Genomic DNA, 27,146 nt, shown 5'->3' with positions numbered 1-27,146 from the left:
AAATTTGATCTACCTTATGCAGTGATGCATAATCCCATTTCTGTCAAGCTAGTCAAAGTAGAGTAAAAAGGCATAAATTCTTGTTCATGTCAGCATTGGGAGAGCAGGAGATACTAGATGTCACATAAATCTTTTTATATAAAAAGTTAACCTGACAGAATTTTTTGAGCAGATTTGAATTCCTAGCATTTATGCTGGATAATTTCTTTCTTTCAAGCGACCTCAATTTTTCTGATCTGAGACGGAGAAGCTGAAGGTCACACTGTGTCATTGAACCATGGTATGAGATGTTTCTCATGCAGATTTTAACTAGGATTTTGTAACTAGCTTTGTATGCCACATCAGGTAAGGGAATTAAATCTCTATGAAGTAAAGGCATTGTGAATAAGGAGGAGAAATGAACAGGTAACTTTTTAGCTACATTTCAAACTTCAAATATAACCTTTTTTTTTTTTAATCCAGCTTTTACAATTTACTGTAGAAAGATTTTGCTTTCCCACACTTCTCCCCTCCCCTTTTCCTTTTCTATTTCTTCCTCTAGTTTCCTATACTCCGTAGCCTTTGACAAATGCATTATTTTGCAGTTTTTCACCTACAAGAGTTCATGCTCTTCCATCAGTGTTATCTCTCACAAACTAATAGCTCTGCTCACAAAGACTGGCAAATAAAGTGTTTGTGACCTTGTAGTGAGTTTTAGTAAGCATTTTCACACTTTAAAATTTGAACATTAAGAAAACAGTAACAACTCCTGAAATATGAAATTCTTTCTCATTTTTTGTTCAGTTATAACTCCAAAGCATCTAGCAAGGGAGGCTTTTAAAAAGTAAGATTCAATGAACAAGATGTGCTCATGTGACTAAAGGGAAGATTTGAGGAGGACTAAAAATGAAAATTACAGAAAGAGTTTGGGATCAAGGTTGGATTTGAAGCAGCTGCTTTTGCGGCTTGGTTGTATTGATGTTATAGAATATGAGAACTGGTTTGAGACCTACAACCTTCCTTGGCACAAGCTGATCAATGACTGAGTTCTCATTAGAAACATTTGCTAGTCTGCTTGGGCAACTGTGCTGACATCAAGCATTGAACTCATTTAGTATAACAGTAGCAGGTTTTATGGTACGTAATTTCCTGCCTTATGATAACTCACAAATTTGCTTGGAGGGAAGTCTTTAATCTTAGTAGTTGTGAATTAATGGAGAAATAATTATTTTAGGCAACCAAAAAAAACCATCAGTTTAGTGCTCTGGTGAAGAGCCAGTCAAGTGTAAACAGAGAAACAGTGGAATGTTATGTGCTGTTATCCTCATTTTAGTTGATTTCGAATGGAGATTTCTGTCTAAACAAGGGCCCCATATAAAAAGGCTTCTGGAACTCTTCTCCTTTGCTGTGAAATCCTGTTTCATTTTGGGATAGCTAGGTTATGGGCAGGGTTGGTGATAAGTTGGGTGAGCTACAACCGCATCTTGACAAGAACTAGGAACACTGGCCTGTGTTATTTAGAAGCAAGAAGAATATTAATTTATTTTACAAGCCCTAATTTATTCCAGTCAGAGAAATCCCTGGTGAATAATTATGCAATTAAAAAAAACAAACAAACAAAAACCCTTTTTATCCTAATACACTGACTCTTTGTCCAGTAACTTGTCAGATTAATTTAATTAAAAAATACAGTCTTAAAAATATACTTGCCTGTAATTGAAAGTGTTTAATCCCTTGAGACAGAAGCTCTGGTTAAACATGAGTTCAGCCAACATAATTCTGCCACATTAGTGTGCATTACCATTTACATTCAGAAAGCAAGTTCCATAGATGACTGATCATTAATGTTTATTATGATCACATTACAGTAATTTTGTTTAGTCAATAAACATTAACACTGAATCAAAACATGGTGTTGTAATATGTCACATTGCAACCACTTATCCATGTTCAGATAATTTTGCTTTAACAATACAGAAGGCATACATGGCTTTCTGTTAATTGGTTACACATTAGGCACTTTTTTTCCATGTGCTTGTTCCATGCCAGATGAATGAGTGGATGCGATAAGAAAATAGCTGCAGTGTTTCAGACAATAAAAGAGCATTTCAAAAAGCTCTGTGCTAGCAATGGGTAGAAATAACCCCTTTACGTCAGTGCTGTTAGGATTGGGAATAGCTGATACATGCAGATATTTATATGCAGTAGAGAAATGATTTCTATTTCATTCAGACATACTTAATTCTTCCCATAAATAGACTTTTGACTCTGACCAGCAGAGAAGTCGAGGGCGGGGGGGAGAGCCATTGCAAAGGGACAGTTGCAACAAGTGTTAAAGGGGCAGACTCTTTGCAGTACATTTTGGGATTGTCCCTAGTATAGATCTGTGGGAAAGTGTTTTCTTAAGTTAAACAAGACCTACGTGACAATCTTCCCTATAATTGGGAACTATAAATAGTTCCCTATTTTGGAGGAAAGATGGGAGGTGACAGTTATTTTAACAGCCTAATGGGGCAGTTTGTGGCCCAGACCAGCCTGTGAAGGATGTTCCAAGCTGCACCATTGCTGCAGTCGGGGTTTGGTTGTCCTGCATGAAGCAGTAACCCTGCACTTTTAGGTCTGTCCGACTCTAGCATCTGTACTGTTTCCTGTAATTATGTTTTAATTTGTTTTGTGTGTGTATGTGTAGGAAAAAAAAAGGAATTAATACTTTGCTCCCCCACAAGGTTCTCCCTGAGGGGTGAAGCAGTGTTGTCAACAGCACCAAACTTCTCATTTCAGAAGCGTGCTACCCAGCGTTTATCATCCTCCTTGCTGGATATTTGCTTCCTTACACAGTGTAACAAATTTTACTGTATCTATTTTGTATTGCCTGGATGATTGTTGTAAATGAATGCAGTGCTATTAAATATTACCCACTGAAGGCATCAAAAATTTAGTCTTATTTACCATTGGAGCAAATGCAACATAGCATGTAAGCATCTCCCACCTTCAACATTGGTAAGTTTGTGTTCTAAACAAGGTCAAACCAACTGGGGTAAAGAGAGTGTTTCAAAATTACATTTACCATATTTGATAAAAATGTTTACTATTTCTGTTGTTCAGTTACTGGTCTCTGCTATCTTTACTGCTACGCACCCTATGGATGAATGTAGAGTAAGCTTCGTGTTCACGTTGCTAATAAGAGATGAAAACTGATTGCGTATCAGGTTATTGAGCTATCAAATGTCACCAAACTGTGTATCATAAATGAAAACTGTTTGTTGCTTAGACAATTGCAATTGTGGCTGCTAGTATAATTGTAAGTGCTAAAGAAGTATAAATGAATGCGTTTACTCATTGTCAGATTTTACCATTAGAAGTTTGAGTAGTAAAAGCATAGAAAGATGAATGTTTAAGCTTTAATCATTCACGAAGGTCTAAAATAGGAGAAGATCTTTCTCCAAACATCAGAGAGGATTCTGTTCTAACAGATAACAGAATAGCAGTAAGAGATGTAGAGGACTAGAGGAACGCCTTATTTCCAGTTATGGGCTTTTCACCTCTTCATTCCTGCAGGTTTGAAGTTAGTTCATTCATATACAGCACACATAGAGCTCAAAGTCTTCTGGTTCTGGGAGGGATGAGGAGAGAGGAATTTAGACAGAAGAACTTGCACATCAATAGACAAAAAGAGATATGGAGAAGAATTAGGCCAGGATAAAGGAGCTAGAGAAAACATGAAAAATGGTGGCAGAAGGGAAGAAAAAGGTCAGCAAAATGGAAGGCTGAGTGGAGAGAAAGAAAAATAAGGAACTTTGTGGATGGGAGGAAAAAAAACCATGGTGGGAGCTAAAGAAGTAATCAAGAGCAGCTTGAATGGGCACAAAAAATGATGACTGCAAAAACTGTCATGGAGGGAAGAGCAAGTAGCTGGCTCTGGAGGGGACTGTGTCGTGCACCACAGAGGTGAGGACCACCCAAGTGCCAAATCTCTCTCTCTCTCTTCAGAATAATTGCTCCAACAAAATGGGATATCAGCTGAGATTTCTATGTGTCATTGTGCTGCGCTGGGTGTTCTGCTATGTGGAGTTGCTTTCTGTAATCCAGACCAGTAGGGTGGACGTGCTGAGTGTTAGAGCACACATTTACTGTCAAGGTGGCATTCAAACTGCAAAGAAACACAGCGATTCAGATGGCTTGAGGGCTTTAGATAGTTCCAGAATAATGCCTCCATACTTATCCAGGAGTAAACCACACAAAGAAGAAAGAAAGAAAAAAAAAAAGGATGAAAAAAGTAGCAGAGAGAATGAAAAAAGTAGGGTTTCTTTACAAATGTGGGACATTTGCCATCACTAAGTAAACTATTCTCCAATTTTCAAGGCACTGAATGGATGAAACTAGTAGAAAATTGCATTCAGAAAAATCAGTGCTGTTTGATCAGTATGTAACTTGGTGTGATAGAGCACAGAGTCTTGTGACAGGATGATTGTCTTTCTTTCTGCTTTTCAAGGCTATGTCTGAGTCCATTGCAGGAATTAGCCTCTGTGTGTGCTCCTTCTCTGATCATTGCATAAAAAGAAGCTTAGAATCCCCCAAACGAACATAATTGACAAAAGGTAAAGCTTTTATTTTGAGTCTTTTTAAGAACATACGCATTTCATTTTTACTTTATACTCTTCTATTTTAACATAGGTTTTTGACCAGGATACCCTCCAGGAATGGGACATTCACAACCTCTCTGGGCAACCTGTTCCAGTGCGTCACCACCCTCTGAGTGAAAAACTTTCTCCTAATATCTAACCTAAATCTCCCCTGTCTTAGTTTAAAACCATTCCCCCTTGTCCTATCACTATCAACCCATGGAAACAGTAATTTCCCCTCTTGTTTATATGCTCCCTTCAAGTATTGGAAGGCCACAATGGGGTCTTCCCATTGTGCTGCACTGTTCAGCTTGGTGTTGCCTGCAAACTTACTAAGGGCGCACTCGATTCCATCATCTGTGTCACTAATGATGTTGAAGAGCTCCAGTCCCACAAGCGACCCTTGGGGGACACCACTTGTGACTGGCCTCCACCCAGAGATAGAACCATTGATCAGAGCACTTTGGCTGCAACCAGCCAACCAGTTCTTAATCCATCAAACAGTATGTCTTTCAAATCTATTCCTCTCCAATTTATTGAGAAGGATGTGGTGAGGGACCATGTCAAAGTCTCTGCAGAAGTCCAGGTAGATGACATCCATTGGCCTGCCCCCGTCCACTGATGCTGTCACTCCATCATAGAAGGCAACCAGATTGGTCAGGCAAAATCTGTCCTTGGTGAAGCCTTGTTGACTGCCTTGGCTCGCTTGTTTGTCTCGTATGTGTTAACATTCTAACCATGATCTTCATAGGCACAGAGGTGAGGCTCGCCAACCCTTCTCCCTTTATTAAAAATGGGAGTAATGTTTCCTTTTCTAGTCACTGGAGATTTTACCTGACAGCCATGATTTTTCAAATATGATAAAGAGCAGCTTGGCAACCACATCATCCATCTATCTCACAACCCTGGGGATGCATATCATCTGGCCCCATGGACTTACATATATTCAGTTTCATGAGGAGGTCTCGGACTATTAACAGTGGGATGGAATCTGCTCCTCTCACCCACACCTAGAGGTTTAGGGTCCTGGCAGACATGGGGAGCCTGACCACCAGCAAAGACTGAGGTAGAGCACTTATTGAGCACCTCAGCTTTATCCACGTCAAGGAAGCCTGTTCTCCATCCTCATTTATCAGATAATCTGAAAGTTGGACAAGTTGGATCAACTTGTACTGAACTTTGCAAGGTAGTACATTTCTACTTTTAAATAGTAATATATCAACCTGTGTGTATGATCATCATCCTTCCAATTTTTTTTTTTTTTTATAGATTGCTGAACTATTTTTCCCTTTAAAATGAATTTTTCATGAAAAGTTTGGTTAACAATGTTTTGACACTTCAGAGAAATGAGGGCAGCTCTAGGAATGTATATGTATTTATCTTTACTGCACCAAAATCAATGGAACTTATTACAATAGTAAAACCAATTTGGGAATAGAGCCCAAATGGAAAACATAATAAAATGAAAGCTGTTTAAATTTTCCTGAATTTCGGGATTCAGTAACACTTTTCATCAATATTGATTTGTGGAAGTAATAACAGCATATTTGCCTTTCCCAGCTTCACTTTGCACATGATATGTCAATGCTGTGCAAAGCCCAAGACGCCACCAGGCGGCTCTGCTCACTGCATGCAAAGTTCATTGTGCAACTGGCAGCGTGGCAGAGCGCAGTGGCCCCAGTTGCAGGGTGCATCTCTGCTGTCCCTGTGGTAGAATAAATCACTGCAGTGAGCTGGAGACCCAGTTTACTTTAAGTGATTTTAAGAGCAATTTCAGCTATCTCTTTTTTTTTTTTTTTTTTTCATGCATCCCATTTGTGTTCTGGTCAGTGTGATGCAGTTGGATTTTGCTGTATTTTCACCTGCAATACAGATCTCAATTCCAGTGTTAAGAAGTGGCATTTTAAAATGAGCCTGTGTATGCAGAATTTGCACAAGTTCCTGAATAGAAGGTAGGAGAAGAGTTGTTGGAGGAAAGGCTGATTTAGGAAGAAGTAGAGAAGGATGGCTGTGATAACTGCGCTTCTCATGTTCTTTGCCTGGGTGTACAGCTACTCTGCTGCTGAAGAAGTGTTTCCTTTTTAAAAGCTAGTCCATCAGTTATGTATGTGAATATACAGCGGTCCTCTTGATTTTTTTTTCCTTTCATTCAGAAATACATGCAGATGTGATAGCATCTGTGTAGCAAGGCAGGCTTTTTACATTATCTGAACTAGGCCCAAGTCAGTTAAACTGATTGGAGAACCTGTCCTGTGAGAAGCTGAGAAAGCTGGGCCTATTCAAGCTGGAGTAGAGTTGGCCCTGGGAGAACTCCATCAATGTATACAAATATTTGAAGAGTGAGTGCAGAGGGTGGAGCCAGGTTCTTTTCAGGAATGCCTGATGTGATGACAAGAAGCAATGATCAATATTGTTCCATCTGAACACCAGGAAGCACTTCTGTGCTGCAGTGGAGATGGGGAGCTGGCACAGGTTGCTCTGAGAGGTCATAAGGTCTCCTTTTTGGGGATCTTCAATATCAGCCTGGACATGGACCTGGGCACTAGCTTGGGGTGGGCCTGCTTGAGCAGAGATTGGACGAGATTGCCTCCAGATGTTCCTTCCAACTTCAGCCATTCTATGATTAAACTGGAAGATGTGCAAAAAGCCTTGTGCTCTGTCTGTCCTCTTGATGTTTGCTTCCTAGCTAATTTTCTCCAATGTGTTGCCAATGAAAAACTATAGGTAGATAAAAAATATGAAATTAAAATACAAAATTCTTGAAACAAGTTGCTAATGAAAAATATGGACCTTGAGTTTGATAGATATTGTGTGAGAAGCACACCAAGGGAAGATACTATGTAGTGCAGATAACATATGAGAAGGAAAACAATGTTTTGAATACACTTCCCTCAAGTACATTATGCACTCAATTCCTGTGGTTTTGTGTTTATAAATTCCATAACAAAGTTACTGCAGCATTATAAATAATGTCTTCTGACACTACTTCACCTTGTTTTGTAGGCTCTACCCCTCAGCAAATACAAGCATATGCAAATGTCTTGTCTCATCAAAATGTAAATTGCATGCTGATGTTACATGGTGTGCTGTGTGACACCTTTCAGAAGCAACAAATAATATCCATGGAAGGCAGGAACATCAAGAAAAATGTGAAGAGAAGTTCCACTATTTAAATTTGAAGAACATTTCTGAGAGCTGAATGAGCAAAAAAGTATAGGCCTCAAAAGTGTCTGTGCACTGACAAGTTTTGTGAGGGATCCCTCACCTTTGTTTGAGCAATCTGTAGAAGCAAGTTCATTGCCAAGCAGTTCTCTGAACGGCTGCCTCTATTTTGGGTGAAGTAATGCTCTTTTGGGGTTCTCTATAAGTAAGAAACTTGCCTGGGGAGGGACTTAGGATCCAGTGTTTGTAAAAAACTTCCAAATTTCTATTATTAATAAAGGACTTGTAGTTTGGTTATTTTGGGGGGCTTTTATTGCCTTTCTGGTGGGGGAAGATGAGGGAAGGCACTAAATCTGACAGCTTTCTACAAATGGAGTGATGTTGTGAGAAGCACTGTTAAGGAGATTATGTTATCTTGCCAGAACAGAGAATGCTGTGGTCAATGGGAAATCAATTTCCGAGGGTGCTACAGTAAATTTGTCTTGTAACTGGAAACTTTCTAATTGCTGCCCCAAGGGAACAGTAAGCTGAAAACCAAGCAGATGGTTTCTCCCCCTTTTCCCTCCTTTGATTCCATCTAAATTACCTTTAGCTTCCCAGTAACTTTGTGCATTAAACGTTTGCAAATGCTTAACACTGTCATAGTTGCTCTCACTTGTACCTTAACTTCGCTGCTCAAAAGCCAGATGTTGTTCTGCAAGTTCTGGGAGATAGTGCTTCTATTCTGAGCCATAGCATTAGTAATTATTAAGTAGGAAAAGAGAAAAGTTTTATTCCATGCTACACAGCAGAAACATTAAATCTTAGTTTTGTTTTTTGTTTTTTTTCCTTCACAAGAAGAGGCATAAAGAACAGGTTAAAAGCATCCTAGTGACAATGATACAGCCTATATTTTATCGCTTATTGTTCTACTTATGATCTGTGGATAATATTAAGCAAAATGAAAAGGCCTGGTGTAAATACTACAGAAGCAATGCAGAGGTCCATTGTGTTATAAGGGCTTTGGGATATATTTAGTTTGATTAAGAGGCTACAAAGATTAAAATATGCTGACAGTTGGCTTTCTTTGTTCTGAAAGTTTGTCTGGGTGTGAATGGTAGTCTGTGAAGAAGGAGTGGAAAAATATAATGGCTAAACACCGTCTATGTTGTTAAAAAGGCCTTCCTGTGGTCAAGCTCCAGCTTCAACAAAGTGCAAAAAGGCTGGTTGGAGTTCAAGGCTTAAGATGGATAGAATAGGACTGTGAACTGTAGTTTTAATTTGGAGCCCCCTGAAAACTTCTCTGAGTTTATACTAAGCATCCCTTTGAAGTGTAAACATTTAGGGGAAAAAGTTGGCAAGGAAGTGTTCAAGGTAGAAAAGTTCAACTTTCCTGACCAACTTTATTTTTTGCAACTATATTTTTTGTCCAAAAACACATTTTTGTTTAGTTAGATTATATGCTTATGTACCATTTGCTCCTCGCCAGCAGAGGTAAACATGATCAGATACATAGATCACTCTGGAAGTAATACCTCCTATTTATTTCCATAGAAAATACAACAGATTTAAAAATCACAATTATACTATTTCTCAGCTATAGAACTCTGTTTTTCCACTTACCACTATTAGGTACACATTTTTGCCAGCAATGAAGAAGAGTCTGCATGCTGTGCACTGCACGAACAGATGACCCACTGTCACTGTCACCACTGCTGAAATGCACCACTCACTGCTTCAGCTAACATGCAGTGTTTGGTCTTCATAAATGGTCAATGGTCAGTGGGTGCATTTTTTTCCACACTGAAGTAAATGTGTGGCATTTAATTTTTCTTACATGCTTCCATGTTAGACACTGCATTCTCAGACTGCTGCTCTGCTGCCATCTGTCACACAGCAATAAAATGTGATGGAATGTTGTTGGGAAGGTTCAACTTCTACTGCCATACTAATATCTGCCTCTGGTGTCATGGGCCAACATAATAAAATGGGAGGCATTACTTTTGGAGCAGCCATCTTGGTATACCAGGTACACATGAGCAAACTTCATTGACTACTAAATCATCTAAAATACCTGTCACAAATTAGTTGCTAAACAAATCACACAGTATTACACTAGTTATTAATTATTAATTTTAGAAATATCTAAATACCACTCCAAAAAGCAATAAACAAATTATTTTATATAAAGTATTAAAGTATTAAATATAAAGTATTTAACTGCATCACAATTTAAAATTAACAACAGAATTGTCATTTTGAATGTCATGTGGTGAAATCAACAAGAAATAAAATATATCAGGCCCAGAAGTACTTTCACTTTTCAAGAAAATTATTTTTTAATGAGAAACTGCAAAAATTTCTCTTGAACTTAATGTGGCATTTTCTTGTGTATGTGCTCTTAAATTGAGCATTTCCTGTAAATGAGGATTTTTTTTTTCAACAGGAAATAATAATAAATGTATTATAAAATAGTTGTTTGGTATTTTAAAATTTCAAAGTGGTAGAACCATATTCATGTTTTATCTACAGTGAAAAAATTTGTGGAAATGCATGGTTCCCTTTTAGATTAGTGTAATTACATTAGATCTGTGCAATGGATTGAAAATTCATAAAAAAGTTTCTCTAGCTATAATAAGCTTTCGTAAAGATTGTGATTGCTAACTGTAGTACTTGTGAGTTGCAGTCATATACAGGATGCAAACCCCTTTCTTCTTTGTAAACCTAAACTTGAAGGATGGACTTTGTGGTAGGTAGTGAAAGCCTGATTCTGTCCAGTTCATCTATCTGGTAACTGTGGTCACTCTAAAGACTGACCCTTCCTAACAAAACAGATGAAAGCATCCCTATAGTTAAGCAGATGTTTGCTTGCTTTGTTGATGTGCTCATCTATTTTCTTGAAAATTACTTTCATACCCTTTCTCTGATTAGAAGAAAATGGTTGGCATCTAGTTTTCAGGCTGCAGGGTCTGGAACAAATATCCTTAAGCTGAGGTATATGCTGTGATAATTTCCCAGTTTCAGTGCACTGAAGCAGCAGTACAATACATAACCTTCTAACAGAGAACAGTGTACTTGTGTGTGCATTTTCTCAACAACCAAGCCATAAATTCACCTCTGTTCTTTTTAACATGCTTAGATGGAATCAAAGTGTTAAACAGGTTTTTGAAATGAAACTTGATGAGTTTGAAAAGCTCCATTTCTCTCATACCTCACATCTGAATCTGCTTGGAGAAGCTGCTTGGAAAAACAGAGCTTCTAAATTGTATTCTTAACTCCTGATGTACACTTTGGGTTACTTAGTATTCTGCTTACAACATGTTCCTCTAAGTATTTGATGAAGAGCAGTGATTAGATACAGGAAGTGCTGGTTTTTTTGTTCAGTTTTATGTATGTTAATGCTCACTTGAAATTTTCATGAAGCTGTTGCGTGTGCAGCGTGAGCTATACAGCACTATCCCATAATAAAACGTATGACTGCAATAGAAGCGACTTTGGTGTGAGGGCATGGAGTATATATCTTTTTCATCAGAGAAATAAAATTAAGAAGAGAAATAAAATTATTAAGATAGATTTATGTTGTTTCTAAAAGTGCGGTAATCCTGAATTCTGTTTTTAGTCATGAAAATGTGTAAAAGGTTTTGTAGAATAACTCCCCACTCTCGAGTTGGCTGAAAGTCATTATACATAACTTTCTGGTTTGAACTGCTGTATTAAAAACTGTTGGTTTCTAATACTCTGTGTCATAAGAAAATGGTGCCCAAACGCACACAACTTTGTTCCTCAACAATTGGGAAGGAAGATTTGTCATTTTTTTGGTTTGTTTTCTTCTTCTATCAGTGTAGTGTGTAAAATGCGCCATACTGTGGTGACACCTTCTTTTGTTTATTTTTGTAGGCTTGACCCGAGGACGGTTTCATCCCATAAGAATCCAAGATCTGCACAGACTTTTCCTTAAGGGGAATCATGTCTGAGATTGACTATGAGAAGTTAGCTGAAATAGGTAAATATTTTTTATAATACTTCAGATGGCATCTGTGTAGAGTCACAGGTGATTTAATAGAGCATCTTGAGTAAGCGAGAGGCTTCACCAGCATTTTGTAATGCTTTTTAAAGCAATCCAGTATGAGTTACAGCCACTGTACTTATGTGTACCCTATTAAAGCCATTAGAGTTGAAGGTTAGTTTAATACATGCAGCTTTTATGAATTATTGGTAGATGTTCTCAGTGCAATTCTAAGCTATTGGGATATCACCATCTTCACATATTGTGGCACAAATGGGAGTCATTACTCCAAAGAGACAAGTATTGAATGAGTATAGAGATTGCTGTATTGCATGTTATCTCCAAAGACGTTACTTGCAATGAGCAATATGTCCGTGGCATTAGAGAGCTCATCATTTTAAAAGATCAGTGTTATGTTTTGTTTTGTTTTGTTTTTCCCCTGAGTTTTGGAGGATTCCAGGCTAAATCCAAGAGCAAGATTCTTTTTTTCCCCTCTGCCTCAGTCTCCCAATTCTCCATTTAGCTCTGATTTCTTCACACCACAACTTTCAGCAACAAGCAAATTTCCAGTCAGTTTCGGCAAGCTCTTGATGAGGCCTTTTGTCATTTCTTCTAGCCAGGGCTAAACAGCAGAAGCAATGTGCATGGTAACAGATGATCCTCTGCTATGGCTCATAAAGCAGGGCAATAAACTCCTAGCACTGAGTGAGAAAAATGGAGCTCAGGTCTCCCTCAGTCTGGAACACTGAATCTTCTTTTTTATTTGTGTATATTAGGAAATGTCTCTTGAGCTCCAGTCCTCTTATTCGCACATGTGGAAGGGAAGAAAAATAAAGAATAAAGAATTATCTTACTAGGTTAGTGTTAACTAGCTTTTCAGTAGTTTGTGATGACTGCTTGGGACTACTCTAGTCCCAGTGAATAACTGCAGTACAAATGGGCATGTGTAATTTTCGTCGCTAGTTCTTTGCTGCATCTCAAAGTCAGATAGCTTTTTGGAATCATGTCTATTACCATGCATAGTATAAAATGAATTTTTTCAGAAGGGATTGCACTCAGCCTCTCTGCACTAAAGGCTATAGATAGTGTATCTCTTGTTTCTGTTCTTCAATATAAATACACATTTCACTTTTATTAAAACTTGTTAAATTCCAGTAGGTTCTTGTGAATACTTCATGTTTCTTGCCTTGTAACCCCATTCACTCACATTTTCTGTTTTCTTCACTATTCCTGTTTTTTATAAATGTTACTTTAGGTGGTTAAGTGTTCAAACATGAAAATTTAGTAAACAAAACAGCATATTTCTTTTTCAGATTTTAGCATTACTTTAAATAAATAGCAATAAAAAATGTAAAATTTGGGTACGGGGTTATATTTGTATTTGTTTGAGGAAATAAAAATCATTCTCTAACGTGAAAGAATAAATTTCCTTTAAAGGTTAGTGTAGCCCCCTATATATGATATGCTTCTAAAAGGTAGAAAAACACGTTTTGGAAATAATACAGAATTTAACTTTTACGTGTATGAGGAGGACTGATGGTATATTTTGAATGTGGATTTTTTTTTCCTAAGAGTTGTATGAATTCTAGTGTGTTTTGAGGAGCTTGAATGTGAATTCAAACATAAAAAATTTAAAGAAAAAATGCACTTCCCTGATTGTTTTTTGACCTTGAGAAGCACAGCCATATGTGACAGTTTTCATCATTTTGAAAGGCATTTTTGGTACAAATTATGTTGAAATAAAAATGAAACTATGAAGCTCATGTAGCTGTTTATAGAATAGAAAGATATTGGGAAACTGTGAGTTACAAACATTGCAAAAATATTTCACGAGAGTTTTTCTCTAACGCATACTAGCCACAGGTACTAAATCTGGGTGAAATCAATAACTAATATATTCTGTCTTCCCTAGTGTATCTTGGGTGTTGGTCAAGGTATATAAAATATATGGATGATCAGAAGGCAGAAGTTCTTGGAGGATTTAAAATGAAGTGGCACCAATAGTGTTATAGATAAGCTTTTTGATTCCATAGTATTAAAACTTCTACAATAAAAGAGGTGAATGATATACAGGTGGTGCTGCACCCTATCAGAACGTTAGTTTTTTCTGTTTACGTGCATGTTTTCCTCTCATAAACCATCAGGATATTTGTGTGTTAGTTTGTCAGTATAATGTTATTCCAGTCAGTTTCTAGAAATTCATTGTATATTTCAGCAACATTAAAAACATCAATTGTCCCAGAATCTATTTGTTTGGATAGGTATTTAGGTTTTTTCCTTTTTTGTACTGAAGAATGGTTTGGAAAAAGATTGGGGAAAACAAAACAAACCAAGCTCTGGATCAATACTGCATAACTTTGAGTTGTTAATTTTAGTGCAAAGTAGATTTTAACTTGAGAATCTAGTCCAGAAGTGAAGAGGAAAGATGTCCATGGATTTCATTGGGTTTTTGAGCTGATGTTTATACCATACCTTGGCCTCTAGCTGGTGTATATGATGGATGGGGATTTGGCTGCCTCACTTACTGCAAATTTTGAACACTGAATTCATACTGACTTCAAGGAAATGGTAGATTTTGATGGAGCTAAGATGGAGGTTTATTGGTACTTCAGTGCCTTTGTGCAAGCCTGCTTTCAGGCAGTGTTACAAAGCAGCTGTCAGTTCACATTAGAATACTGAAACTTTGACTTCCCCATTTGGACACCCTTGAAGTAAAAGAGAAGATGTAGATGGATAAAGGAAGCAGATTGCAAGAGTGTAAGAAATGACAACAGTAGCAGTTGTGAAAAATAAGGTCATAGCATGCCAGCTGTCCAGCCGTTGTCAAGATTTTTCTAAATACCACAGCAAATACTATTTTTAAGGAAGATGTGAAGGTAGCTTTGAGTTATGAAAGGGTTGTTTTTCCCACACTTGAAAATGGGAAAGGAGCAAAAACCTGTTTTGAAAATATATCAACTGGTCTTTCTGTCTGAGCTAAAATTCAACCCTTCAGTAAACATTTTTCTTTGTTCATTAGCACTTAAGCATTCTTTCTTGCTCCTTTAGAACTGCAGAAAGACGAAGCAGAAGATACACAGTCAGGACAAGATAAAACATTTACGCCTTTACCACTTGAGGATCCTGAGCTAAATATCAATCATCCCTACTATGATGTTGCAAGGCATGGCATCATCCAGTTAGCAGGTATATTTTGACAAAAAGTGTGACTTCAACATACTAAGCCCCTTAACACATTTTTCTCACTGTACTCCTCAAGGTGATGCATTGTAATCATATTGATGCTTTCAACCTTCATCCTGAAAAGCAGATGAATAGTAAAATGTGATCCCTAGCTTTTCTAGAGATGACTTATGAGTGAAATGCTCAAGCTTAATCTTGTTTTAAGATATAATCACAAAAATATACTATAATTGAAGGCCTAACTGTGGCTGTAACAGAACTGTACTTTCTTTCAGTGATAAGTTGATTTGTTTTTTTGGACAGCCTGAAGTGTTATGAAACCACACGTAATCATTTTTCTAGTCTGCTTAGGAAAGGACATGCAGCTGAAGAGGGATGGGTTACTGCATAAAAGCAAATAAAAGGCAAAAAGAAACTATTGAGAAAAATTTCAACTGCCATTTACTGCTTGACTCTCTGTAGTGATACGGAGAGAAGCTTTCGTAAGATATTTGAGTTTTGGTTCATTGGGTGTTTATTTATATTTAAAGCTTTCTGTCAACATGTAGAATATGCAGACACATGAAATAAAAGGCATACATATGAAATTTGTACATGTGAGTATACATTGCATGTCTTTTTATCCATTTTATTTGCTTTTGGCATTAATGCTTTTGTTAAGCTAATATTAATAACCGCAATACTCAATTACAATTAAATCATACAGTAAGATGTATACAACAATATTTAATATGGGTCGTCCTCATGAAGTCTAAGATTGTAATATATCATGCACACTTTTTGCCTAGGTTGTGATTTTTCTGGAAAATGACCAACTCAGGTTGTATATCTTTACCTTCCCAAATTTGAGCCGTAAACAGGATGTCCCTCAGGTGAATATGAGTTTCAGTGGAACCAGTCCTCAAAAGAGGTTTGATTGAATAGGGTTGTGAAAAATGTTTTAAATTACTTCTGATTGTAGGAGAGTTTTACTCATACTACTATCTCTTCTTGAAGCTGGCTATACACGAGATAATAATTACATTTTACCTTCATCCAAACTAACTTAGCAACAAAAGATTAATGTCCATAAACAAGGGAATAACAGATTCACGTTACTGCAAGTCAAAAGCTGCTACCTACTAACCCAGTAGGATGTTTCTCACTGAGGAACCAATTTGGGGATGAAGGAAACACTAATATAAAAGTTAGTAACGAAATAATTGAAATCAAACTGATAGAGTTTGAAACTTCTACAATACAGAAATTTCTGTATTGTACTTACACAGTGTGAAATGCAATCACACAGAGTGTGAAATAAATGTGTTAACAGACACACTGGATACACCAGAATTACTGTAACTGTCCATTTAAGAACCTCTCTCATTTTCTGTATTAAGTCAGTTCTTCATGAACGTGTTTTAAAAGAAATATCCTTCAAGACATTTTTCTCCTACTAGCATACTCAAGATTAAATTGTGATGTGCCATATATTTATTTACTGCAGTTGAAATGCACAATTATTTAGTAAATGTTTTTTGTTGGTCCTTGCTGTTCATTCACTCAAAGCTGCCCTGGAAGTCAGAAGCACTTGGCACTTGACTTAGCTAGTGTGAATTCTAAAGGGTCCTTGTGTCCCTGAGTATGTACTTTGAAAAAGCTTCTCTTCTCTGTCCCTATATTCTGGAGGGAAAAGGGGCAAGTTGGCAGTCTTAGTATGCTCAGCTTGAATCATCAATGATACATGCCCTTCTGATTTTGAAAAGAAAATAAGGAAAAGTTTACTAATTAACTGAGGCATACAAAACCCATAGCTTTCATTGTCTCAAACTGATACTACCATTTGTCTCAGAAGAGCTAAAACAGTGAGGGAATTCAAAATTCATCATCTCATTCAATTTTTTAATTAGACAGTGAAATATACTGGAACACCAATTTTTAAGCTTTTCCACATTTGTACTGCTGTTGAAACGGGGTGGGGTCAGAGCGGTAATCAGCCTGCCCAATCTCAAACAGTCTCATCTGCTTTCATTTCATGTATATACCTTCTCCTTATTCTGGTATTAGAGAATAGGAACATGCTTCAGTACAGTCTGGAGTGAAAACCACTGTGGTTTTAAGAGACCTGGTAGTGGTAAGCATCTATTGATTCTTCTTGGATCTTGTTCCATACCAGTGTTTGTTTCTAATACAGTTGAAAAATTAGCTGTATTTTAAATTTGCTGAAGTATTCACAGGATGAGTCTTGGTTGAAATGTTGGTTTATGTGTGTTGATTTTCTCCTTACTACTGTTGTAGGGAAAAAAAGGTCCTCCACCCTTTATTTAAGCTTAGAAAAGAATAACTGGCTGCCATTTCAGTCAGAAACATATGGGATTTTGCAAGTCTACTGGACAATTAAAATGTGAAGCACAAGCCAGGAACTGTTCTTCAGAATGCTCTTGAAATGAATCATTTTAAAATAATTTGCACCTAGCTTATAATGATTTCAGTAACCTCTTTGAATAAGACAAAGTATAATTTCAGCACTTTGAATGCTTGTTTTATAGGAATTCTGAAAGCTGCTCCTTCAGGTCTAATTCTGTGATTGAAAGAGAATGAGATTATTGTTTGAAGTGAAGAAGAAGAAAGAATTTAGGTGAAAATATTTGCAGTGATTTACCCATCTCTTACTATGATCTGATTTCCAACACTTATTTAAAGGAAAAAGCTCTGATTCCTCCTCACTTCTCATAAATTGACGTCTACTTGCTTTCCATAACAATAGCTTTGACTATATGCAAAGGAGATTTCTGTATTGTACTTACGCAGTGTGAAATGCAATCAAATAAAAAGAGGGAGCATTCAGAAAAGGTGTAAGCTTTAATTATTTTTATTAATGATGTACTAGTTTATCTCACTAATGGCAATGTACAGCTGGATACTCTAAGCACATGTAAATGACAACAATGCTCATTCTTATTTCCATTTTGAAGGAAAACTTTCAGTCCACTTTTCTGTTATCTAAAAAGAAAGTAAACTTTTTTGGTTATCTTTTTTCTGTTTGTTTGTTGACAAAAAAGGAAGGGACATACAAGCATGTGTCATGTTTCTAAATTGTTTCTATAATATGATTGCTGATAACTTTTTGTAGTACCTTTTTTGAATATGTATTGATTTAGGAGTCTGTCTCTGGCACTTGTGCTTTCATTAACTGTCAGTTATATCCCTGTGAGCTTGATTGAACATTCTCTAATGGAAGCAAAGCATCTTGTTGTTTAAACTACTTTTCCTTATCTTTTTACTTTTTTTTTTCCAGTTATATTTAAAGATTTCAGTTATATTCAAGGATTTGAAAGACAGATTGGTTCTTTGAGAAGGACTGTCCATATTTTTCTTCAAGCTCCCATTCATTTCATGGTCATTTATTATTTCATACCAGTGCATTAAAAAGTGGTTAAAATAGCATTATGTCAATCAGACTATGGAAGAAAGAGTGACGATGTAGTTTTTGTGTCTTAGTCTCATTATGTAATTCACAAGTATAATTCATAATTTTCAGTCTGTCTCAGTGACATCTTTCCACTTCCTGCAATCCCAGAAGACCCATTGTGTGTAAGTTGTAATGCCACAATAAATAGCAAGGTTTATATCTTTTATTCCTGAAAGAAAAAAGAAAAAAAAAATGGACAAAACCTTATTTTGAAGATATTTCTGAATTCATGACCTTTGGCATTATTTCATAAATTATACCGTCTTGAAGGAAACAAGAAACCAACTGGAGAGACCTAAGTTTTCAAGAAAGACAGAAAGCAGTTTTCAAGGAGAAAACTGAGGGCCCTGTAACTTACTTGCAGTTCAAGAGCAGACATTAGTGTGGACTTCACACTTTAGGAAGCCTGTACTAACCATTTGGCCATTGTCATTTTAGAATCATGGGTTCAGATCCTTCAGATAGGGATTGAACTTGAATTTTTCACATGGAGACAGTTTTCCTGGTGTTTATTTCTCCAGATATATTCTTCAGAATATCAAATGAAATCAATCGATCTTAATGGCATTTCTTGCTTTTGAATATCAGGCTGCAAGCAATAGCATCACTTTTAATGGCAGAACAGAGTTAATTTCATTGAAGTATATGGAGGTGTTTTCATGTTGAGTTTGAGAAAATACAGAGATTAAGCCAGGCTTACCTGAACTTAGCCGCCGACTTCAGAAATGGGTTTAGCTTAGCTGTATTTCAGTGAATTTTATATACTTAACGAAGAGCAAAGAGAAATGTAAATGATTTGTTTCTCCAAAAGGAAGCTGTCTCTTCAATTTCAGCTGGCCTGAAGAAAATGCACTGTTACAAAGCATTTCTCTTACTGCAAATTGAGAAGACAGTCCATGAAGGAATCACTGATGGGGAGTCTTTGTTTTCTGAAGGGAAGATACAAATGTCCTTATGTAGGAAATCCCTGAAATACTTACAATTCTTCCTTTTAGGTAAATACATGAACATATACTTGATTTTAATTGCAGTTTTAGTGCTTTCCAGAATTAACCAGGTACAGTACAGGTGCAGTCCTCTCATAGAAAGTTGGTTCCTGAATTACGGGGTGAGCAGAAAAGGAATTGAGTAATGGACACAAAAAGAATACTGTGAAATCAAAACAGGCTAATTCTTGGCACTTAAGAGTTGGTGTCACTCCCAGTACCTACCTGGGGAATCTACTGTCTGTTCTAAAGGAAAAACAGCCAGCTCATTATCACAAATTTTGTCCACTTTCAAGTTGAACTATTAAAATATCCATTGTAACGTATTTTCATATGATTGGCCAAGGTGATCGGCACTAGAAGAAAGAGGACTCAAATCTCTACATGCAAAGATACAAACTTCTACTGCTAGTGTTGAGACTCAGCTGTGTTATCAGGGCTGTGTGCTTCTTTGCTGACTAAGAAGTTTGCCATTATGGATGGGCAGAGACCCACACAACATTCATTGTGGGCATATTTACTATCCATTACTCATCCAGTGTAAAACATAGAAAGTTAGTAATTGCTTTTTTATACCCCTGTTTTCCCCAAGTCACAGAGAATAGGAGGGACCTAAAAGCACAGTTTGTCTCACCATTTAACACAGTGCAAATGAAATCTAAGCTTATTTTCAGTAACTTAAATTCTAAGAAAGAAACATGGGAGCAAGTCTTTTCACTATAGCAGCAAATCTCCTGGATTTTGACCCGTCTCCAACTCCCATCTCTCACTGAAACCAATGATAGAAGTTTCATTCACTTTAGGATCATTCTGTGCTTTTGTGTGATAATGACAAGCTTCAGTGAAATAATATATTTAACTTTTATAAAATAGTAATGTTTAGAATCATTAGAAGAAAAGCTTTTAAAAAGTCATGCTAAAATTACAGCATTCAGAATCTCTCATTTGCAAATTGGAATGAGCTGTATCATTGGAAAAAAACTTTTCATTTGCAAGATGCAGTCAGTGCTGTGCTATGGAAATTCTTAATTAAAAAGCAGAACAATTCATTTTCTCACTTGCTCTTCCTTGTTTCTTACCGTAACTTTATTTTATCTCGGTACTTCAAAGTTTGATATCAGAAGTGATGTATGAATCATGTATGCTTCAGAGAAATACACACAAATAAAATTCCAGTATTTTGCATTTTAATGGGCATAAATCTTATTCTGGACACGGCACTCCACCCACCCCTCTTTACTCATGAGGTGTAGAGGAGGAGGTTGGCTTGGCAGAAATGAGCTTACAGGAGTGACTCAGCCGTGAGCCCAGCTGATAATGCTGAGGCAGTCATCATCTCTGTTTACATACTTGACCTATGAATGTGTCTGCTGGATACCAAATTGAGGCAGTGTCCTCCCACTTATAGTCAAAAGAAATCTCTCAGTCCATTTTTGTGTGTGAGAGAAGGATTTCAGACAAAGGATTTGTCAGTGTGAATAAGATAAAGGCATGAACACAGAGAGAGTGGGCTGGGGGAGTTTAGGTGCCCAAGCAGTTAAGGTAGTCTGTCTCTGGGAACACTTCTGGAACTGTTGAAACGCAAAAGCAGTGTACAAGGATAAGGATAGAACATGGAAGCATAGAACAGGTTGTCATCTGAATCTGTTCAGTAATGTGGAATAAAAGATGTTAATATGAAACTAAATTTTTTACCCAAAAGTAAATAAACAATATAAACTGTGTTTATATGTGTTCTAAGTGTATCTGTTTACACTTCTTTTATAAAGATAGTTGTTTTATTCTGTCATTTAAACCAGGCAGTGGAATGTAACTAACAGTAACAATTAGTGACTCACTTAGTAATTTAACTGGGAATGTTTTTAGATTTATTTTGCTCATAAAAATGATTGTCTAACAAATAAAATATTCCACAGTGTACTGTAGCACAGCAGTTTTTCCACAAACAAGTCATGATTTAGAGAACAATCTTTTATTAATGCTTTAATTTAATTTTAGTGCATCTTTTATATTAATGCATTTTGAATTATAATGCCTTTATAAGTGTTCTGAGAATGTCAAATAAGTCGCTTTAAATAACTTCAGGAAATGAAATTATTGCCTGTTTAAGAACAATATACACACTTACCTGAGTACATGTAATAATACTGTTGTGCATAACCTTCCTTTAGTGGTGCTCAAGTGCCTTATTTAACACAGGAATTAGAATTTATTATTAACATGGGAAGCGGGCATCAAACTATGGTGTATGAAAAAGCACCTTCAAGAAAGATAGCAAAAATAAGCAGTCAGCCTGAAAGGAATTGAAAAAAGAAGCAACCAGCAGAGGAATCTATATTTTGGAAGTAAGAAATACTAGGCTAAAGTGATAATTGCCAAAAGTCAAACTGAGTTAAGTCTTTAAGTGATGTTAAAGCAAATAGCAAAAGGTTCTGTGGTTGTAAAAAGAGAAAAAAAAAAGGGGAGATATGATCTGTGAAATCAGAGTAGGGGGGACATTAGAGATAGTCCAGCTATAGCTGTCAACTCGAATATTTATTTCAGTTTTCAGTAAATGACAATGTTGATATTAGAAAATCTTTAAGTCCTATCTGTGATGTTCATCTGCAATTCATTATCTAATTCGTGTCATCCATGTTTAGGAATGAGGCAATCAGATTGGAGCAGTGTAGAAAACAGATTGGAGAAGGAAGGTTTTTAAAAGAGGTGGAAGATCAAACATGTTTATGAGCAGTAAAATGAAGGCTGAGAAGAAGTGACCATTGCCTAGAGATTCCATCAGAGTTGTGAACAGTTCTGGAGGAGAAGAACTGGGTCATATAATTGTCACACAAACAAGCTGGTACAAACTTGCTAGGACATTTAGACCAGAATTGATGAAATGAGGTTGCATATTTTCATAGCAGTGCGCAGTAGGACCAAGAACTGGAAAAACTAACTGGTTTTCAAGATGGAGCCTGACAGATCAGTGGAAGGGTTATGGGCACAGTTCCTGGTGATGACACAGGCTTGGAACTGATAGCACAGAAGATGTCTCCCAGTCAGCATTCATAAATGAAAAATTATTAAAAGTTAATCTTGTTTTTTCTATACATTTTCCTATATTAAAAAAAAACCAACAAAACACAAAAAAAAAAAAAAACAATAGTGTACCATCATGACCTCTGTATACACGAGATAGAAACTGGCTAAAACGAATAAAAGAATGCTTTTTTTCTTGATGTGGAATCTGTCATCTGAGAGTAGCAATCTTCTCCTAAGAAAAATAAAGGGAAGAATATTTATATACTTGGTAACTTTTCATAAAAAAAAACCGTTTCCAGGTTGGCAAATATTTTCTCATTCAGATCGTGTAATTTGATCAGCTTCAGCTAATATAGTTCATAGTACTAATGTTGATTCAAACAGCTGGAGTTGATTCAAAACTGTTCTACCCAGTTTTCATAGAAATGTTCACATGATTTATTTGTTAAGTTACTCTGTTAAATCTTTAACTTTCTCCCTTTTACTTCTTTGTTTTTGTATTACAGCTAGTTACCTACATGTTAAGATCTTAACATCTCACAGTCTTCTGTACAGTTACTCTCAATATGATCATCCTATAACATCTGAGTGTGGGTTTCCAGATAGCAGAAGCTGGGCATTGGGTGGGCATTGGCATCATCACCAGCTTTGTGAGTAGGTGCAAGTGTCATGAACCAAAGATTGCAATGAATTCAAGTGCACCAATACATGCTTTGCTGGAGAGATTAAGGGATGAATCTTGGTGATCTTCAGGTTATGAAAAGCAAAGGTGTTTGCCTTTCATACACGTTTCTTGTGTTTTAAATGAGATCTGAACATAGTCGTGCTTTTGGAAAAGTAGCTAAAAAAGCTTAAGTTGGTAAAAAATAAAAAAATCTGACTCAATGTTTGACAGAGGAGACTGCGGAATCACAGAATTGTAGGGGTTGGAAGGGACCTCTAGAGATCATCTAGTCCAACCCCCCTGCCAAGATGACTGAATTGTGTATTGTGGAACAGCAAATAAGACATGAAGAGTTTAAAAACATTACTTCTGTGGCTACTATGGAAAGACATGGTTTCTTCCATAAATTCTGCAGGAAGATTTAGACACTCCTTTTCAGGAGCTGCACTCTACCAGTTGCCTTTTGAATAACCGTTTCTCAGCTTAGTCTGCCTCAGTTGTCCAGCAGTTGCATTGTTTTACTGCCATGGTGTCCAAATTTATTTCTGTAGGCAATGTGTGATTTGCTCATGAAGTTTCACAGTGTGTTTTGAGTGAAGATGAGAAATACAAAGATTACCCCAAATACCAGAAAATACAAGGTGCTCCCTCAGATCACTGAGGTCTTACTGAATGAGTAAATAAGCGTTGTCTTTACTAACGGTTTTGTTCACTAGGTGATGACAATTCTGGAAGGAAGGTGATTACCTTCAGTTGCTGCCGTATGCCCCCCTCCCACCAGCTCAATCACACCAGGCTGCTGGAGTAAGTTTCGCTCAATCTCCTGTGTAGACTGCTTTACATTCTCAGAATCACATTTATATGTGAACATCCTTTAGTTTGTTTCCAGATGAATGAGTTTTCAGAGAGGGAGAAGCAGGAAGCAGTGAGTGAAATGGAAAAATGATGCACTTACTAGTGTTAATATTAAGTCAATGAGATGTGGATGAAACTGTCAGTTATTTCACCTGAAATCTTGACTAGAGGAAGTAATTCACTGTGTACTGAAATTAACTTGGTGTTTTGATTTTATTAATGAATTCTTATATTTTAAAACAAAGAATTTATGATGAAGACCAATGGAAGAGGAGTGTTTTAGTACAATGTAGATATGTTCTCATGGATGACAAGTTCTAGTGTTTTAGTACAATGTAGATATGTTCTCATGGATGACAAGTTTAACTTAATTTGCTATAATTCATTTCTTAAATCACCAACCAATAACTTTTTGTTATTTATTTTACTGTTTTTCCTCTTTTATAAAATGATTTCCATTAAGTACATTATTATTCTTTAACTCTCTTATATCTTACCTTGTAACAAGCAGTTGACTGTACAAAAATATTGGTTATTTTATTCCTTCAAAGCTCCCTCAATTATTTTTAGAAGTACAAGCTTTCTGTAGGCAATGTGCCAAGGAATTTGTATGCTCTAACATAAAACATGAGGCTCTCTGTATGCCAGAGTATCTGTTTAGATGTATTTATGAGTACACTCTTTTTGAAAGTCTTGAATTACTGTTGATGGTAATTCCATTAAAATACAATTTAATACTCAATTCGGGTATCAAAACAGTATTATATAAATAGCAATGGTACTCCTTGTCCCAGAATATTAGCAATCTTAAAGTTTTCAGTGTGACAGATTAGTAAGTAGGTCAATAAGACTGTGGGAGTACTGCATGGCAGTGAAGTGAAGTTACATGCTTTTGCATAGGTGACTAGTCAATCTGGCCTTGATACTTTCAGGTAGCCACAGCCTAATAAGTGTCACATGAAACTGTCTATTTTCTTGAATGAGTGAAGAATGATATCTGGGGCTCTGTCACAGCATAATAAGATAGCATTGAGAATGACATGGGAAAGTTGAAATCTGACACAGCAAGAGATGAGGCCAGATTGTACTCCTCCATCATTGCTTTATTTGAATCATTGAGGTGTGTAATAGACCATACAGTATTCTCAATTGCAGGAGAAAAGGAAGAGAAAAGCACCTTACACTATACCACAAAAGAAACAATGCACGGAAATCTGCTTATAAAACATATACTATTATTTCAAGATGGGAAAACTAGTGTAGTTCTTTAAATTAGTTTTAAAGGAAATGATCTATGAATGAAGTCTCTACAAAGCAAACAAGGGGAAGGCAAACATATTCAAGAAAACAGTTTACAGTAACCAGCTGTAACTGGCATTAATTAGAGTTAATGGATTTTTCCAAGAATTTAAAATCTTTTAATTTGAGAGGAAAAAGAAAAATTATTCCTTATTATTTTTGAAAGGTCGTAATCACAGTGCTTATTTGGCTAATAGGACAGAATTGACAAAGACAAGAGGAAAGCAAAATGGAAGTTGCTGTCAATTAAAATGTATCCTTTAAAATATCTATTAACACAGCCATATGTTGCCTTCATCATTTAGTGATTTGCGAGTATCATTGTTTTTGTAACATAACATGTTCTTTTACAAGTTTCATAACATGGTGGAATTAGTGGTAACACTAAAACAAGATGAACTTATTTGATAAATACTTAGAGGAAAGCATGAATCTGCAGTCATGAATGTTCAATGGAAAGACAATGTGTTTACTTTCTCAGTTGCTGCTTTAGAATTCTTGTCCAATACACTATCTTAAAACTAAAATGTTATCTTCCTTTTCAGGTACTTGAAGTATACTCTGGACCAGTATGTAGAGAATGACTATACAGTTGTCTACTTCCACTACGGCCTGAAGAGTCTGAATAAACCATCACTGAAGTGGTTACAAACTGCCTACAAAGAATTTGACAGGAAGTACGTCTCCAGAATATTTGGTTTGTGTGTGTGTGTGTATGTCTATCAATAATGGTTAAGTTTATTTTACCATTACAAATTCTTGTAATGGCCTCAGTCTGTTGGTTCTCTTATAAATGTCTTCTGTGCGCTACTAATGTGTGTCATAGGTGCTGGAATGATTATCCATAGTTATACAAAGACTTGGGAGCAAGAACCATGCCATCATCTTTCTGTGCACTATTTAACAAGAAGCTTGTGACACCTTACTAGCCTTCATTCTTGATTCTCTCACAGTTTTTGGATGGTTTTTTTGAACCTTTAATCTTCTCAAGGCTAGACTGTATATTAAATAGGAGATCCTAACAGACATTTTCTCAAAAGACTTGTAGTATTCATAGTTCGTTATACATAAAACACAGAAATGACCCCAGTGCTTGTATATGCCAGTTCCTTGGAGGAACAATTACTGCTGCTTATATTTTGGGTGGTTGGATGGGTTGTAGACTTGGCCAAAGATTGTAGATAGATAGCTTTTCAATAATGGCAACAGAGTTCTAAAGTTTGTTCTTTGAAAACAAGCATTATTCAATACAGCTGGAAGTTCCAATTGAAATCAGTTAGCCTTCTACTTGTTCACAGGTTATTGGCTATTTTACTTGTTTTTGTAATCTGACCAAAAATGGACAACTTAACTGGAAGTAGAAGCATACATAAATGGCTTTTTCCCAAAGTGGAATTGTAGATATGCCTGTGTATGTGTTGGGGAATTAATCATATGTGCCTGATTTTTCCAATCGGGAAGCTAGAACAAGAAGCAAATCTCCAAAAAGACACTGTGAAATTGGTTAATGAGTATTTCTATGTTGAACTGCAATATAAGTACATGAGCATTTAACAGAGCTATGTACCACCCTGCTTTGAAAATGGAAATTCAGATACGCAAAACTACTCAGAGTCTTTTGAATCTCACCCAATAGCATCCTGAAACTCTAAAACCCACTACGCAAGAAAATGAGGTTGTGCATAGCAGCCATCTGAGCTGCAGTGGCAAGCTCTCATATGAAGTATCTATCTGCTTTAATGAGAAACTGGTATCAGCTCAGCAACAGATTGAGAAAGCTTGTTTTTGCTAGTAGGTTTCTGAATATGTTTACTACAATGCATTTATTGTTTCTGAGACAGGGTAAGGAAGAAAAAATGACAAAGGATCTCCTATATTTTCTATTCGGTGAAAGGTTTGGGCTATAATAGTGTTTTTTGCTGTGCTTTGACAGGTC

General features: G+C 36.5%; 1 protein-coding gene across 1 annotated transcript in view; it reads left to right on the top strand.

The window, feature by feature from the left end:
• ARHGAP8 (Rho GTPase activating protein 8) overlaps nt 1-27,146 on the top strand; it is an 82,522-nt gene that overhangs the window by 10,063 nt on the left and 45,313 nt on the right. The window contains exons 2-5 of the mRNA XM_065742404.1: nt 11,640-11,745; nt 14,797-14,934; nt 23,773-23,860; nt 25,756-25,887. Of these exons, the coding sequence (XP_065598476.1) occupies nt 11,709-11,745; nt 14,797-14,934; nt 23,773-23,860; nt 25,756-25,887 (395 nt within the window). The 5' untranslated portion in view covers nt 11,640-11,708. The remainder of the gene's footprint in view (nt 1-11,639; nt 11,746-14,796; nt 14,935-23,772; nt 23,861-25,755; nt 25,888-27,146) is intronic.

This window comes from Cyrtonyx montezumae, unplaced genomic scaffold (genome assembly GCF_038088225.1).
Source record: "Cyrtonyx montezumae isolate F1298 unplaced genomic scaffold, pur_monq_1.0 scaffold_3, whole genome shotgun sequence".
Taxonomy (NCBI): domain Eukaryota; kingdom Metazoa; phylum Chordata; class Aves; order Galliformes; family Odontophoridae; genus Cyrtonyx; species Cyrtonyx montezumae.
Note: the sequence above shows the minus strand (reverse complement) of the source record. Positions and strands in the feature narration are given on the sequence as shown.